We start from the raw sequence: 12,891 nt of genomic DNA, 5'->3' as shown, positions 1-12,891 counted from the left end.
TTTTCTTAAATGCTACCAGCTCCATTTCCTTTCTGAATTAGTATGAAAAATAAAATCAACAGAAATGTTTGAATTTAAGAGAAACTTTGTTTCCAAAAGTTGGCTTTCAAGCAGGGAAAAAAAAAAAATCTATTGGGACTGGTTTTGCTAGCTATTTCCTGAAATAGCCTGGAGCTATTGACAATAAATGTAATCAACAAAAAACAGTTAGTGTGTGCTGTGCCAGATTGCATAAGATATCAATTAAGAATTGAATTCTGCAAAACTTAGTTACTGGGAGATAATTGGTTTAGGGTTTCTCTGTGTCAGAGTCTAGAGGTTTTCATCAGTCTCTAGACTGGATCAAGTAATTGCACCATTTCTCTGTGCTGACCACAATGAGGACCTTGGGTGAGTAGTTCAGCTAGATATGTCTACATTTTAGATACCTACATTATGTGAGATGAATTCCATCCCTTTCAGGTGTCTTAGATAGCTGAGCTGATGTATGAAAGAGATTATGTTGTCATTGCAAATTATTATGATGAAAAATAAGGAAAATATTATGTGAAAATGAGTCCAGATTTTTTCTTCCTGACTGTTGAAACTAGCCTGAAACCATTTCCACAAAACTTGTCATCTTCCTTTTAAGACATAGCAGGGTTATTTGTAGAAATGTGAAGACTACAAATTTATTGTAATAAGCTATTTAACACCTGGATTCAGTCTTTATGCTTTGTCCAAGTGTGAAGCTTTCAAATATGTAAGTAATGAAAAAACCCTTAGAGGTTTTCAGGGTACACTTTACTTCTGTTTTCCTAAATGTTTAAAGTGTTTAAAATACTCAAAAGTCTGAAAATTATGTTTATAAATGTAATGAATGAATTTGCATGTTACAAATTTCATATAATTCATAAAGGGAATGTGTAAACCACACGGCCCAGGTCTGGTCCAGCCAGTTACATACAGCAGTTTATGAAAGTCAACAAAGAGAAAAGGAGGCCTTCTAAATGCTAGAATAAACAGGTAGTAGAGTATAAATTAATTAATCAAAACTAGTGCATACATAATTGATTGACAGTAGCAAGAAGTTGAATTGTTTCATGACTCCTTTTAGGATCCATTGTGTGACAGATACCAGAAGGGTTGAGAGACAGGACTAAGTTTTATCATGCCAGGTACTGTATTTGCTGTCTCCAAGGGCTCAGGATTTACTGTGATGCTACTGTGGGTCTTTCTCTTGCAAAGTAAACGCACCAGGAAAGTTTACAGATAAAACCAACCAGGATCTGTAGTGCCAGTCCTGTTGTCTAGACTAAAATTTTCCATTCTGTCAACAGTTTAGTATGTTGTGCAGCAGTAGTATCAGATGCAAAATGTTCTAACAGATGCAAAAGTGAACTAGCACAGAAAACTGAAAAGGTTAATTCTTAGAGACCTGACTTCATAATTTTAAGACAACACATTGGTTGCAATTCTATAGATTCCCATGTTTTAACTCTGGTAATTTGAACACAGCATCATACCAACTTTTCTGTGGCCACAGTTGAAAAATAAAACTTCCTAAGGCTACAAGAAGACTGAGGATTCCCTATTTCCAGAACTGAAGTACATTTTTCTGTCACAAAATTATCACAGTCTGGTTACAGAGGAGGTGGTGTGTTCTTCAGAAACTGTTGAGGAAAATAAGGCAGCATTTATTTATGGAAATGAGAGGAAAAATCCTACACAAATACACGTGCACTCATCAGTATAAACACATATTTGACAAGAGTGCTGGTGTGTCTTCTCTACCCTGAAGCTCATTTAAACAGAGGCGTTCATATCAAGCAGTGTTTTTCTTGTCTCCAGCACTGAACTGACAGTGGTTTTAAGTATACAGGACTTTTTGAAGAAAAAAGAGAAACATCCAAACAACTGACTTGTGCAGAAACATTGGGATTTGGGATTAAGTGTTGAAAGGGGTCAGGGTCTCCTCTGCCCTGTGCAGTTTAAGCAAGTGCAAGCCAGCCCTCTTCTGTGCCTGAGCAAGGCATGAGTTGTGTGGTCCATGTCTTAGTCCTATCCAATATCAAGTCCAAAAGATGAATACAGAAGAGTCAGATTGTTCAGACGCGTTGATCTCTGCCCCAGTGGCTGTTCAGTTGTTTGAGAATCAGTGGATTGAATGACCCATCCTTGCTATGGCAGTGCTGTCCTGTGCTGCAGGCAGCGGGTATCGGTGACGGTGCCTGCCTGATGTGAGCAGGTCTGGTCAGGGCTGTGGTCCTCCTCTCAGCCCTCTCTCCGGGTATGAGCACCACTGCACTGGCTCACTCTGCCCTCACCTGCTTTCACTGTCGTTCTCACCTCAGTGCTCCCTGTCTTTCCTGTTTCTGGAAGAGGCACTTTGGATCAGCCTTTGTGGTGTCTCAGTCTCTTGCAGGATCCTCCTTATATGACACTTATATGCCTCATATAAGGCATGGAGGATGCTGCTCTTGCGTGTGTTCAGTCTAACTACAACATAGCTATACATAAAAATGCACGTATAAAAATATAAATCCTTATATGTCCTCCTTATATGTGCCTTTCCTTATTTTCGTATTGCAGGAGGAGCAGCATACATTATGCTTAGCCTGTGATCCGGTCCATTTCTTGTTCAGGGGTGATCTTCAGTCTAAACTACAAAATAGCTGTACATAGAAACGTACATATATCAAAAGATTTCCATATGATAACACAGATAGCTGGCATGCAGAGCAGCCTGACTGTTGAGTTCACAGTGCTTCCCACACGGTGGTGATGATACCAGCCAGGCTCCTCTGGAGGTTTCAGGCTGTGTTCAATTTAGTCACTAGAGTACCTCCGTTATGAGCTCCCAATTTTTACAGTTAACTTACAAATACCTTTAAAAGAATTTAGTCTCTTCTATCATATGTTTCCTTTTTTCTTTTGGGAAAGGTAATCTTAATTTGTCAGATTCACTAAGCTGGGCATATATGTGGTAGGATCCAGCAGCCTATACTCTTTGTAAGTATAGAACAGGAAGAGTACTTCCACCGTTTCCTCCTCCAAAAGGCAAGCGTAACGATCTATTCCCAGATTTCTGTAGCGCATACCAGGAAACAATTTTATCTCTAGTCATCTCCATGGGAAGCAGGTGGTGTTTTTCTCATTTGCACAGTTTTGTGTGAAGTTCTCTCAGCTATTTCCTATTTCCTCCTGAAAATATCAGTGACTGTTTCTTTATCGCAGGAGTTGGTATTACAGGACTTACTATAGTAATTTAAGGAATTTCTTTTTATCTAAGGGTGTTTGTCTCTGGGCTTTACAAAGGACACTAATTGCAAAATTTACTTTTGATTCACTTAATTTTAACTATTTTAAAGAACCTGTGGGGAGTTTTTCGTTGGTTTTGATTTTATTTTTTTTTTACCAGGTCTCTTGGTTAAGTGATGTCACACAGACATACCAGAAAGGGAAAAGCCATACAATCTTTATGTATCTTTCTATATTTGTAATTGGTGAAACTTCTGTACAAACTTAGCCAAAGGTGTAGAGTAATGTGTGTCCATCTATCAAAGGAGTGCAGGGGAAAAAATTGAAAGCTCAGGAGGAAACATTTTAGCAGGGGTGCCCCGTGTTTTAAGATAGCCTTAGATAAAACAACTGGAGCAGGTATTCCTAAAGGAAGGGGGTACTTCCATTCTCAGTAGCTGTCAATAACATTTTTATTTAGGATCCTTTATTGTTTACTGGGTATCTAGAAGCAAGGTAAATAATAGAGGTAATACATGTGTGTTCTCACGCTCCTCAGGCATTGGCACAGATGTTCTGGTGCAGAAACCTATTCCACTTATTCTAGATATACTTTTCTCTTTAAAAGAGATCTTTAGCATGGCATCACATTTTTGTCAGTTGGAGACTTTAAGCATATGGAGAGAGAAAGAAATTCTGACTGCAATTCTCACAGAAGCACCAAAGAGAGAATCTGTTTCCCATTGCAGATATTCGGTAGAGGCACCTCTGGTGTAGCCCTGCTCCTCAGTATGCTTCTTCACTGAGGCCTCTTAGTGCCCGGTGCCTCCCGTGGCTTAGAGAAAGGTGTTTTCATAACTCAGGATGGTTGATGCATGTCTTAAAATTCACAGAATGATAAACTGCCCCCTGAGGCAAACACTGCTGTATTGTACAACTGAAGAATAGCTGAAAAAGAATCTAGGCAGTATATTAAAAAAGGAAATTATAACAAAACATGGAAGAATTGATTTTCAAAAAGTACATCAGCAATTTTATTTCTCTAAACTGGAGAGTTATATAAAACAGTATAAGATAGGCATTTATTATACATGCTTGGATTTGAAAAGGGGCATCTCTGCATACTGAAAGCATTATTACTGAAATAAAACCCAATGGAAAGATCATCTGCTGGTGTATTTTATTATTAATTTGAACCTGGCAGAAAAATGTTGATATTTACTTGCACTTAGAGAAGTGCAAGGCTGTAGGAAATGGCAAAATTATTCCCAAAATTCAGACTAGAAATTGGAATAAAGGAGTCTCTTCATTTTTTTTTTGCATCTTTCCATCTATTTTTTGGTAAGGAAATAATGTTTAATTCACAGATGTGGGTATTATAACAAGTTTTACATGAATGAAATGCTAGTATCATAAACTGTGAAGCTGATGATCTGAAATGAGCAGTGCAGTGTTTCCCATCATAGTCTAGATAACACTGAAGTAATACAGCAGGAAAAATAATGTAAAGATATGAGTAATGATTTCCCCTGTGTGCAAAAAGGAGAATGTCTACATTGAGTCAAATAAAATCATTTCACGTAGTAAATATCTGTGAGAGTTTTCCCGTAACACTTCTGGAGCCAGCTTTTCAGCCATTCTCATTTATGTGAAAAAAATATGTGTACTGCCCAAACTAAACAAAAGAAACTAACACACTGTGGGAAATTTTGAAGGGAGTATATGTGTGTGTGTATTTATATAAATCCATGAACTTTATTTTTGTGACGAGAGGAGACTATTACCTGGGTAGGAAAATGCATAAGATTTCACTGATTTATAGGCTGGTTTTTGTTAGTTGGAATATACGGGCATTTTGTCAGACTACATGTCAGTATGTGCATCTTTTACTTGGATATCCACAGTTTCTTCTGGTCCACTCATTCTTGTTGAAATATGTAGCTGGTGTTGTCTTTTCCTCCTCAAGTAGAAATAAATTATACTTCCAGCTCCAACTATAGAAAGGGCTAGAAGAACTAGCAGCCAAATGATGCCAGCAGAAAGTACTTTGTCCATTTTCCCTTCTGTAAGTGGATGAAATTGAATCAATACCTTTGATCTAGATTTCAGAATCTAGCAATTACTGGGATTTCTTTAGCTAGAAATCAAACAAATGCAATGTACATGTAGATTTTCAGTTCAACATGTGGCTTTGTTATTTTTTTTAACTAACAAACCCAAAGAAAATAGAATTAAATCTGGTCAAAAGCCAGTTTACTTCAGAATAACCTCTACTTCCTATACCTACATTCAGATAAAGTTTATGGACTTCTTATTTTTAAATACTCTCAAAACTAATACCTAGAAACTAAGTAATTATATAGTTGTTGTATTTGAGCATCTCCTTATAATTCTACTTAAAAGGAATTACTCCCTTACCTGTATTTTCTGTTGACATCTCTGTGTTTTCAGGAGCTTTTGAAAGGAAAAGAAAATGTTTATTCTGAATGCTTTTAAAAACAGACAATTTAAACTTCCTGAGTACAGTTATTCCTGACAATTCCCCCTAAATCCACTTGCTGGTAACTGTTGCTGTCCCAGAGAGTTGGAGCCAAGCATGGGTAAACCTCTAATAGGATGAATGGCTCTTCCTTCCAAGAGCATCTGACCGCCTCAGCCAAGATACCCACCAAGACATGAAATTAGAGTCGGATTTCTGTTATTTCTTAAAGTATTTTCAAATGCGTTCATTTACAAGAAACTGCCCTGAGGATCCTTAATCATTTTAAGGTGTTTTCTGAAACACAAAAAATTTCCTGAATGGAGGTCTCAAGTGTTAGAGATGTATCATGAGCTTTTAACTTGAGCTGAAAAGGACCTTCTGTGAGTTTAGCCCGTTGTGTCAGAGGCAATCAGTCCATGTGGATGTGGTTCCTATGGCAATTGCACTTCCTAAACTTAGCAGGTAAGGGAAAGGTGAACAGAAATATCAAATTTAATCAAACAAAATGTTCATGTTCTGGACCACTTTCATTTAATCTCAGTTGGCAAACTCATGCATTTTTGTGCAGATGATAATTTTGCTATCAGGATAGTACCGGCATTTTATTAAACATGCCACAAGAATGTATGTTATCATATTCCTCTAATCCATCAGCTCAAAGGAGAGTAATGATAGGAATCACGAATTCCAGTATTTGTACAATACAGAGTTTTCATTGCACTCATCAGAACAAGCTTTTTCTTTTTAGAATAGTCAGCTGAAATTAAAAAAATGTTGGTTTTGTGCTTAGATTGTGTGATATTTGAGGGAAAATTCTACTGAAAACTGGCTTTTTATTAAAAATGAGGGGTCTTTTACCATTCTTTTGCCTAAACATAGGGGTCTGAAGTATTCAGGATGGCTGCACGGGGGTAATGGTAATTTTACTGGACTTCTGTAGCCTCCTGAGGAGGCAGTTGGAAGCCGTTTGGGGCTCATCAGTATTTAGGCAGCTGAATCCTGCTGTTAGGCTCTATTGGTTTTGCACACCTGTAATATTTTACATTTTTACATTATACAATGAAAATACCTTATCAGGCATTACTAACCATAATGTATTAGAAATATCACTTACTTTTTGGTTTTTTACAGATATAGCCTTTTGTGAAAGAACAGACGTTGGTGTTCCAGTAGCCAGACAATGCACATACTTCACCACACTCCTTATGTCTTTTGTTTGAAGGTTCTCCCATTTTCCAGTTGACAAAATCCATTGCAGATTTGTCTGCCCATACCCACTGTCCTAATATTTAAAATGAGCATATATGTATAAAGTATGGGGGTTTAGACAGATAGGCTAAGTTGTGATGGGGAAAACAAACAATTATAACATGAATAAGTAGTTAAATTTTTCAGTTACATTTGCAAGCATATATAAACATGCTTTGAAATAAACTTTCTATTTTTTTATATATGTGTACTTTCAAGTGTACAAAGTTACTTTCTTTTTAATATCATCATTTTGTATGATACGATAATGTATGATTAAAGATTGAAGATACTACCTCTGTCATTTACTTTTAGTCCTATCCAAAAGTTCGGTGATTTTCCATGGAGTATCTTAATGGTGTCTGACAGAAAGTTTGCTTCAGTATAGTCTCCTACTGATACCAAATTAGCAGCTGAAAAAATATTAATGGACACATCACAATGTTTCGTTTTCCTACAGTTTAAGTCAATCAACACAAAAAAGATATGCAAAAAGATATAAAAGTCACAGATTCTTGCATGTAATATCCACTAGTCTAATTATGGTTATTATATTGCTATGTTGTATTTTGAGCATGACTGTGAGCTATATGGATGCAAATCAGCACAAAGACATGGATTTTTGTTTAGCTTTTGGTATTTTAGAGAAGAAAAATTGTTCTCCTGCAACACTGTTTGGAAGACTCCAACCACACTGCAGAATGTGATGCAAGTAGGCTGAAAGTGGTACATATGATGTAGTCAGCACCTTGCCACTATAGCTCTGTCACTCATCAGTGGCAGGGCAGCATTTTTGGCAGTGCCTCATGCTATGTACTGCAGGGGTAGATGGGATGTGTGAGCAACTAGAGGTTGCGGTCCAGAAGATGTCCAGACGTTGATTTATAATTGCCATATGCCCTGGCATTACAAATACACAAAGCTGTGTTGGGATCATCAGGAAATGACCACCTTCCTGGCCTGGCTGGGTAGCGTGTAGGCAAAGGTGTAAGAATTTAGAATATCGACCAATGTCCAAATGCGACCTTTTATTTTGGTTATTAATATAATGTTTACTTTTTCTAGTAATTACGTGATTTATCTTTCTACAGGACCCTTTCAGGAATGTTGTTGTCACGCAGCTGTCAAGTAAAATGCCTTTGCAAAGATCCTTTTGCTGTTTACTCAGTCATAGGTCTGTGTTTTCATATATATAAGGAAGTGCTCCTAGAAACCCTTATATTCTCTCTTATGATTAGAAGACTATCACTCAGACATATAGTGCTAACGTATAGGATGTTTCCTATTCTTAGTAACACTGAAATGCATGCTGCATACAAGCAATGCTCAGTGAACAGTCAGGAGAAATCAGAAATGTGTAGCAAAGTGTCTTTTCCTCTCCCCTGATCCACATACAGCTCTTCTCTCCAGATTGTAGACGGCAGTGGGGGCTGTTCCAGAGTGGGAGCTGCATGGCTGGCTGTGTTTTAGTGGTTCCTGAAAGCTAAACGACGCCTCCACCTCGTTTCTTGTCCAGCCAGTGAGGTCCAATTTATAAACTGTGCCCTGGAACTAACACTTTCCTATGCGTTTGTGTCTCCTAGTTTACACTGTGTGTGGATTCCCTCATGTTTGGGGAAGGGAAGGCTAACCCTGCAGTCTGCGCCTCAGTGGGACTCTGAAAGTGTGTATCTCCCTACCCTTCCATAAAACTAGTAGGAATTTCATATTTTTGAGATATTCGTATTTCACCTGGTGTGTGAGATATCAGAGGCCTCTGTCTCTGACAAAGTTTAGTTTTATTGTGAAAAAGCATGCTCAGAAAAGCAAGCAAAAAAAGCATTGTTTGAAATTTTAAAGTAAGATTTCCTTAGCAATATTACCCGTTGGTTTATGTGTTTAGTTACATCCTCAGTCTTTCTAAAACAAAACATTTACCTAGTCGGGCACATTCCTGATGAGCTTGAGACCAGCTTCTTTTCCTGGAGGCCTCAAAGTAATAGCAGTGGCCATGGAAAGGTATCCAAGATTTGTGTCCTGTTGATTCGGGGCATTTCCCAGGAAGTTGCGGGGGCTCAGTAGGGGCCATTACTGGTAAGAGATCACGTAGTTGGAATCGTTATTTTATAAAATTTGTTTTTCCCATTATACTAGTCAAACAAAACTAAACAGACTATTTAAAGTTTGTCATCATGGAAGAAATGAAGCATGTTCTTAAGATATCTTGAATATGGGTTTGATTTTGTGTTTGAGAGCATATTGTGCTTCATATGCATTTATCAGGGTGATCAGGAAGATATACTATAAGCCTATAAGAAGTATAGATTCTGTCTAATGATGATTTTTGTAATCACTCTAGTCAATAAAATATCCAGCTGGTTTTCTGGCACAAATGTCTGCCTAATTAGTTAAAACTGCTATTTTTAAAATGTCCTCTGACACTTCAGTCTCATTTTTTAACAGGATCAAAAGCTTATAGCAGAAATTGTGATTGTGAGTGAAAGTGTTGGTATAACTAAACATGGTTTGCAGGATTTTTTATTTAACTGCATCCTGAATAAATTCCATAGTGATTGATGTAATAGGAAGATTTTGGATGAGAAGAAAAATGCAGATGGAATGAAAATTAAATGTTCTGCCAAATTACATTTTCTTCCTGTGAGTCTTCTACAGTCTATTTCTTCCCCTATTAAGGAGCATTCAGCTCTCAAATTAGATTCCAGAATATTAAAGTGGAAATAGACATTATATATCAAATCTGAGGATTTTTGTCAAATTACAGCATCTTTGAATGTAATTTGGCGTGCAATTTTAAATTTTCTAATGATTCAAGATCTTCCATAATGTTGACAAAAACAAGGATACAGCTAAATTGTGAAATCATATTTATACTTCTTTCCATAGAAATTATAGAAGTTTGTGCTTGGAAGGCTCCTCAAGGGGTTATTTACTTCATCCTTCTGCTCACAGACGACATGAAGTTGATATGTAATTATATAATTTCTAACAGATGTTTGTCCTGTCTGTTCTTAGCAGCCTGTAGTGATGGAGATTCCCTGACCTGTACGAAGTATTTATTAAAGGCTTCTGGACTGATAAAATTAGAAGGTTTTCCTTGCCGTATTTAAGTCTGTTACTCCTTTCCAACTCATATCAGACAAAGGGGAGAATTTAATTTCATTCCATAGGGCTTATTTTTAATATTTAAAATTGATAATCTGGTTTCTCTTAGACTTTTGTCCAACTCCAATTATAATCTTTCCTTTTAATTCTTCTTTCCTGGTCATCAGAAAACCCTAGGTGACTGAGAGCCTTTTCAAACTTTAGTGCCCCAATCTGGATACAGAAGTTCATCTGATGCCTAATCGAAATAGATCTCATAGCAACTGAATGACTTTTCCTATTAGAATGAATAGCTAAGAAATTATTGAGTATTCAATCCTTTGTATCTTAGGCTTTTGGTAGTTATTATTATGAATTAATTTACTTCTGGGAAGAATTTATGTCAATATTTAGAGCTAGTTAGTTAGCTACTTGTGTCTTCCTGTATACTAGTGTATAAGTATTTTTCCAGTGGCTTATTATATTTAGCACAGTTGATAAAGCTACACAACCTCTAGTTAAGACACCTATATTCAATTGCTTACCATCTGACTTTTTACAGACAGAGAAGAGTTTTTCCTTGCAAGAAGCTGTCTTCCAGGTGCCATCGGTGTCTAGGTAGACACATGCTAGTGTCTGTTTTGGTTCCCCACTGGACCACTTGCTGTAAACTAATCTCCATCTGTCAATCCATTGATACTTGCCATTGGTCTGAAAAGAAAATCTATACAATAATTTCAAGGTTGCTGTGAGTGACAGTGCTACTACATAGGATTCGCAAGAGGACTCTCATGTAACTGGTATGGAATCATATGCTTGCTGCTGACCCCTTTTTGTGCTTGTAAATGTTAACTGCCACAAAATGTACCATGTCTGTTATCCACAAATGTGAATACAGAATGATTTTTTTTCTGCCCTCCAAAAAGTATCTAAGATAAATTCAGAGCATTTTTTCAAACACTGGGAAACGGAAAGGGAAAAAGAAAGAGGGCATGACAGAAGGCAAAAAACTGGGAGTCAGATAAGACATCATGTTGGTAGGACCACCCAAAGGTCTGCATGGAAAATGAGAGTGTGGGAGGGAGTGTTCTTAATAAGCAATGCTGATTGCCATTGCTTTTGTTGTAGTTACCGTGAGTGTGAATCATGGGGAAGAGTGTTGCATGTCAAAACACACCTACCATCCAAATGTTCGCCCTCCCTGTCATACAACTGATGTAGACATCTCACAAACAGATTTATTTTTCCATAATATTCTAACTTCTTAATGGGAGCAATTACACCAATTTTCAAATGAAAACATATATCCATTGCTCAATATGTACCATATTGTATAACTTCCAGGTTCCTTTAACTAATTTTTACCCTTCTTTCTGTTCACAGCTGTATTTTGCTACTGCTGCCATAAATAAGACTATTCCAGTAGAATGTGTGAGCATAAACACACATGTAAAAAACATTTCTTCAGAGGTCTCAGGTGTGCAACCTGACATACCACGTCACTGATCTCTGAGGTACATAAAGGCATGGCAGGAGCGCAGGATGCACTTTGTTCCTGGAATATCTTTTATATTAAAATAAACTCAAAATGTGGGAGATTTTACAACTTATATTCGAGACCCTTTAAATGACTCACACAGAACAAACAACACACAGCATTCTTATATACTGGCTTGCAGGAGCATTTCCTTGTGCATTTAAGAGTTCTTAGGTCATTAAAATCTCTACTGTATGAGTCTTATTTGAAGAACTCCAGCGTCAATGGGTACTGTACTGATGTAGCACGCTGTTTTCAGCACTACACTGGCAGAAATTCCTATAGGTTACAAGACAAGAGTATAAAGTAAGATCAGGTCCAGTGTCAGCTTGACTACCTGTATGTAATGTATGTGTTCTTACCGCATTGCTGTTAAGACCAATCCACAGAGGCTCTCCATATTCCTGTGCAAATAAGAACAACAGTGCCTGGCTATATGGGTTTAAAATGCTGGCAAGCTCTGAAGCATTGTTCTTGCAGTTTTTCTGTGCTTCATCCCAATTCATTTTGGAACCGGTGACAGAATAGCTAATGCCACCAGAAGGGTGAAAAGCAAAGTCCAGCACTGTTGATGATGGCTTAAAGAGTTCAGGATCTGTAGCAATAAGGAAAAAAAACCACCCACCCCAAGATTAGTTAAATCTGGAGGCCACATATTTGACTTGAGCAACTGAATAACATCTTCATTATTTACAAATCTAGCAGTAAATTGCTAATGGAATGGAACACCTTCTTATTAGTTGTTTATAAGTAACAGATAACTTTAAAATCACAGTAAACTTTCTGGATGAAAGAAATACATTTTCAGCCTCTGAGAATTTTGAATCAGTATCTTATATCGCAAAGGCAATAACACACCTACCCTGCGTGTTTTCAAAATACTCTTTGCGGCTTAGCAGCTTTATGACTATCAGGTTTATTTGGCTAAATGTAAAACTGACCAGTTGTGATAATCTATAGATCACTACGAATTTATGTAATTAAAATGGTTGTGGTTTTTAGCCATTTAATTCCACTTTTAAAAATAAAATCCTTTTGCTTTCCTAAATTCTGATAATTTATTTATCATTCTCTTCTCCAAATCATTGCTAACTAACACTGGGATGCAAGATGGGCCCTTAGATTTTACTGATCCTTTACCTCAAAAAAAATAAAAAAGATAACTGACCTAAAGCATGTTAAACAAAGAAATTTATTTTAATCCCATTGTTATAAATTTCAAGATTAGTGATACAGAACTCACCGCTATTCTTCTGGCATATGTATCCTTTGGACTTATAGCACTCCTCATTGTTCCATTTTCCTGTGTCATCAGCATGACCTC

General features: G+C 37.0%; 1 protein-coding gene across 1 annotated transcript in view; it reads right to left on the bottom strand.

Annotated features, from left to right (window-relative positions):
* Window positions 1–5,082: 5,082 nt before the first annotated feature.
* LOC104288332 (macrophage mannose receptor 1-like) overlaps window positions 5,083–12,891 on the bottom strand; it is a 33,540-nt gene continuing 25,731 nt past the window's right edge. The window contains 8 exon segments of the mRNA XM_009887123.1: window positions 5,083–5,282; window positions 5,638–5,673; window positions 6,816–6,983; window positions 7,246–7,362; window positions 8,867–9,019; window positions 10,576–10,741; window positions 11,930–12,162; window positions 12,811–12,888. Coding sequence (XP_009885425.1) covers window positions 5,083–5,282; window positions 5,638–5,673; window positions 6,816–6,983; window positions 7,246–7,362; window positions 8,867–9,019; window positions 10,576–10,741; window positions 11,930–12,162; window positions 12,811–12,888 — 1,151 coding nt within the window.

The sequence above is a fragment of the Charadrius vociferus genome, unplaced genomic scaffold (genome assembly GCF_000708025.1).
Source record: "Charadrius vociferus isolate BGI_N301 unplaced genomic scaffold, ASM70802v2 scaffold126, whole genome shotgun sequence".
Lineage (NCBI taxonomy): Eukaryota > Metazoa > Chordata > Aves > Charadriiformes > Charadriidae > Charadrius > Charadrius vociferus.
The sequence above is the reverse complement of the archived record's forward strand: the minus strand, read 5'-3'. Positions and strand labels throughout refer to the sequence as shown.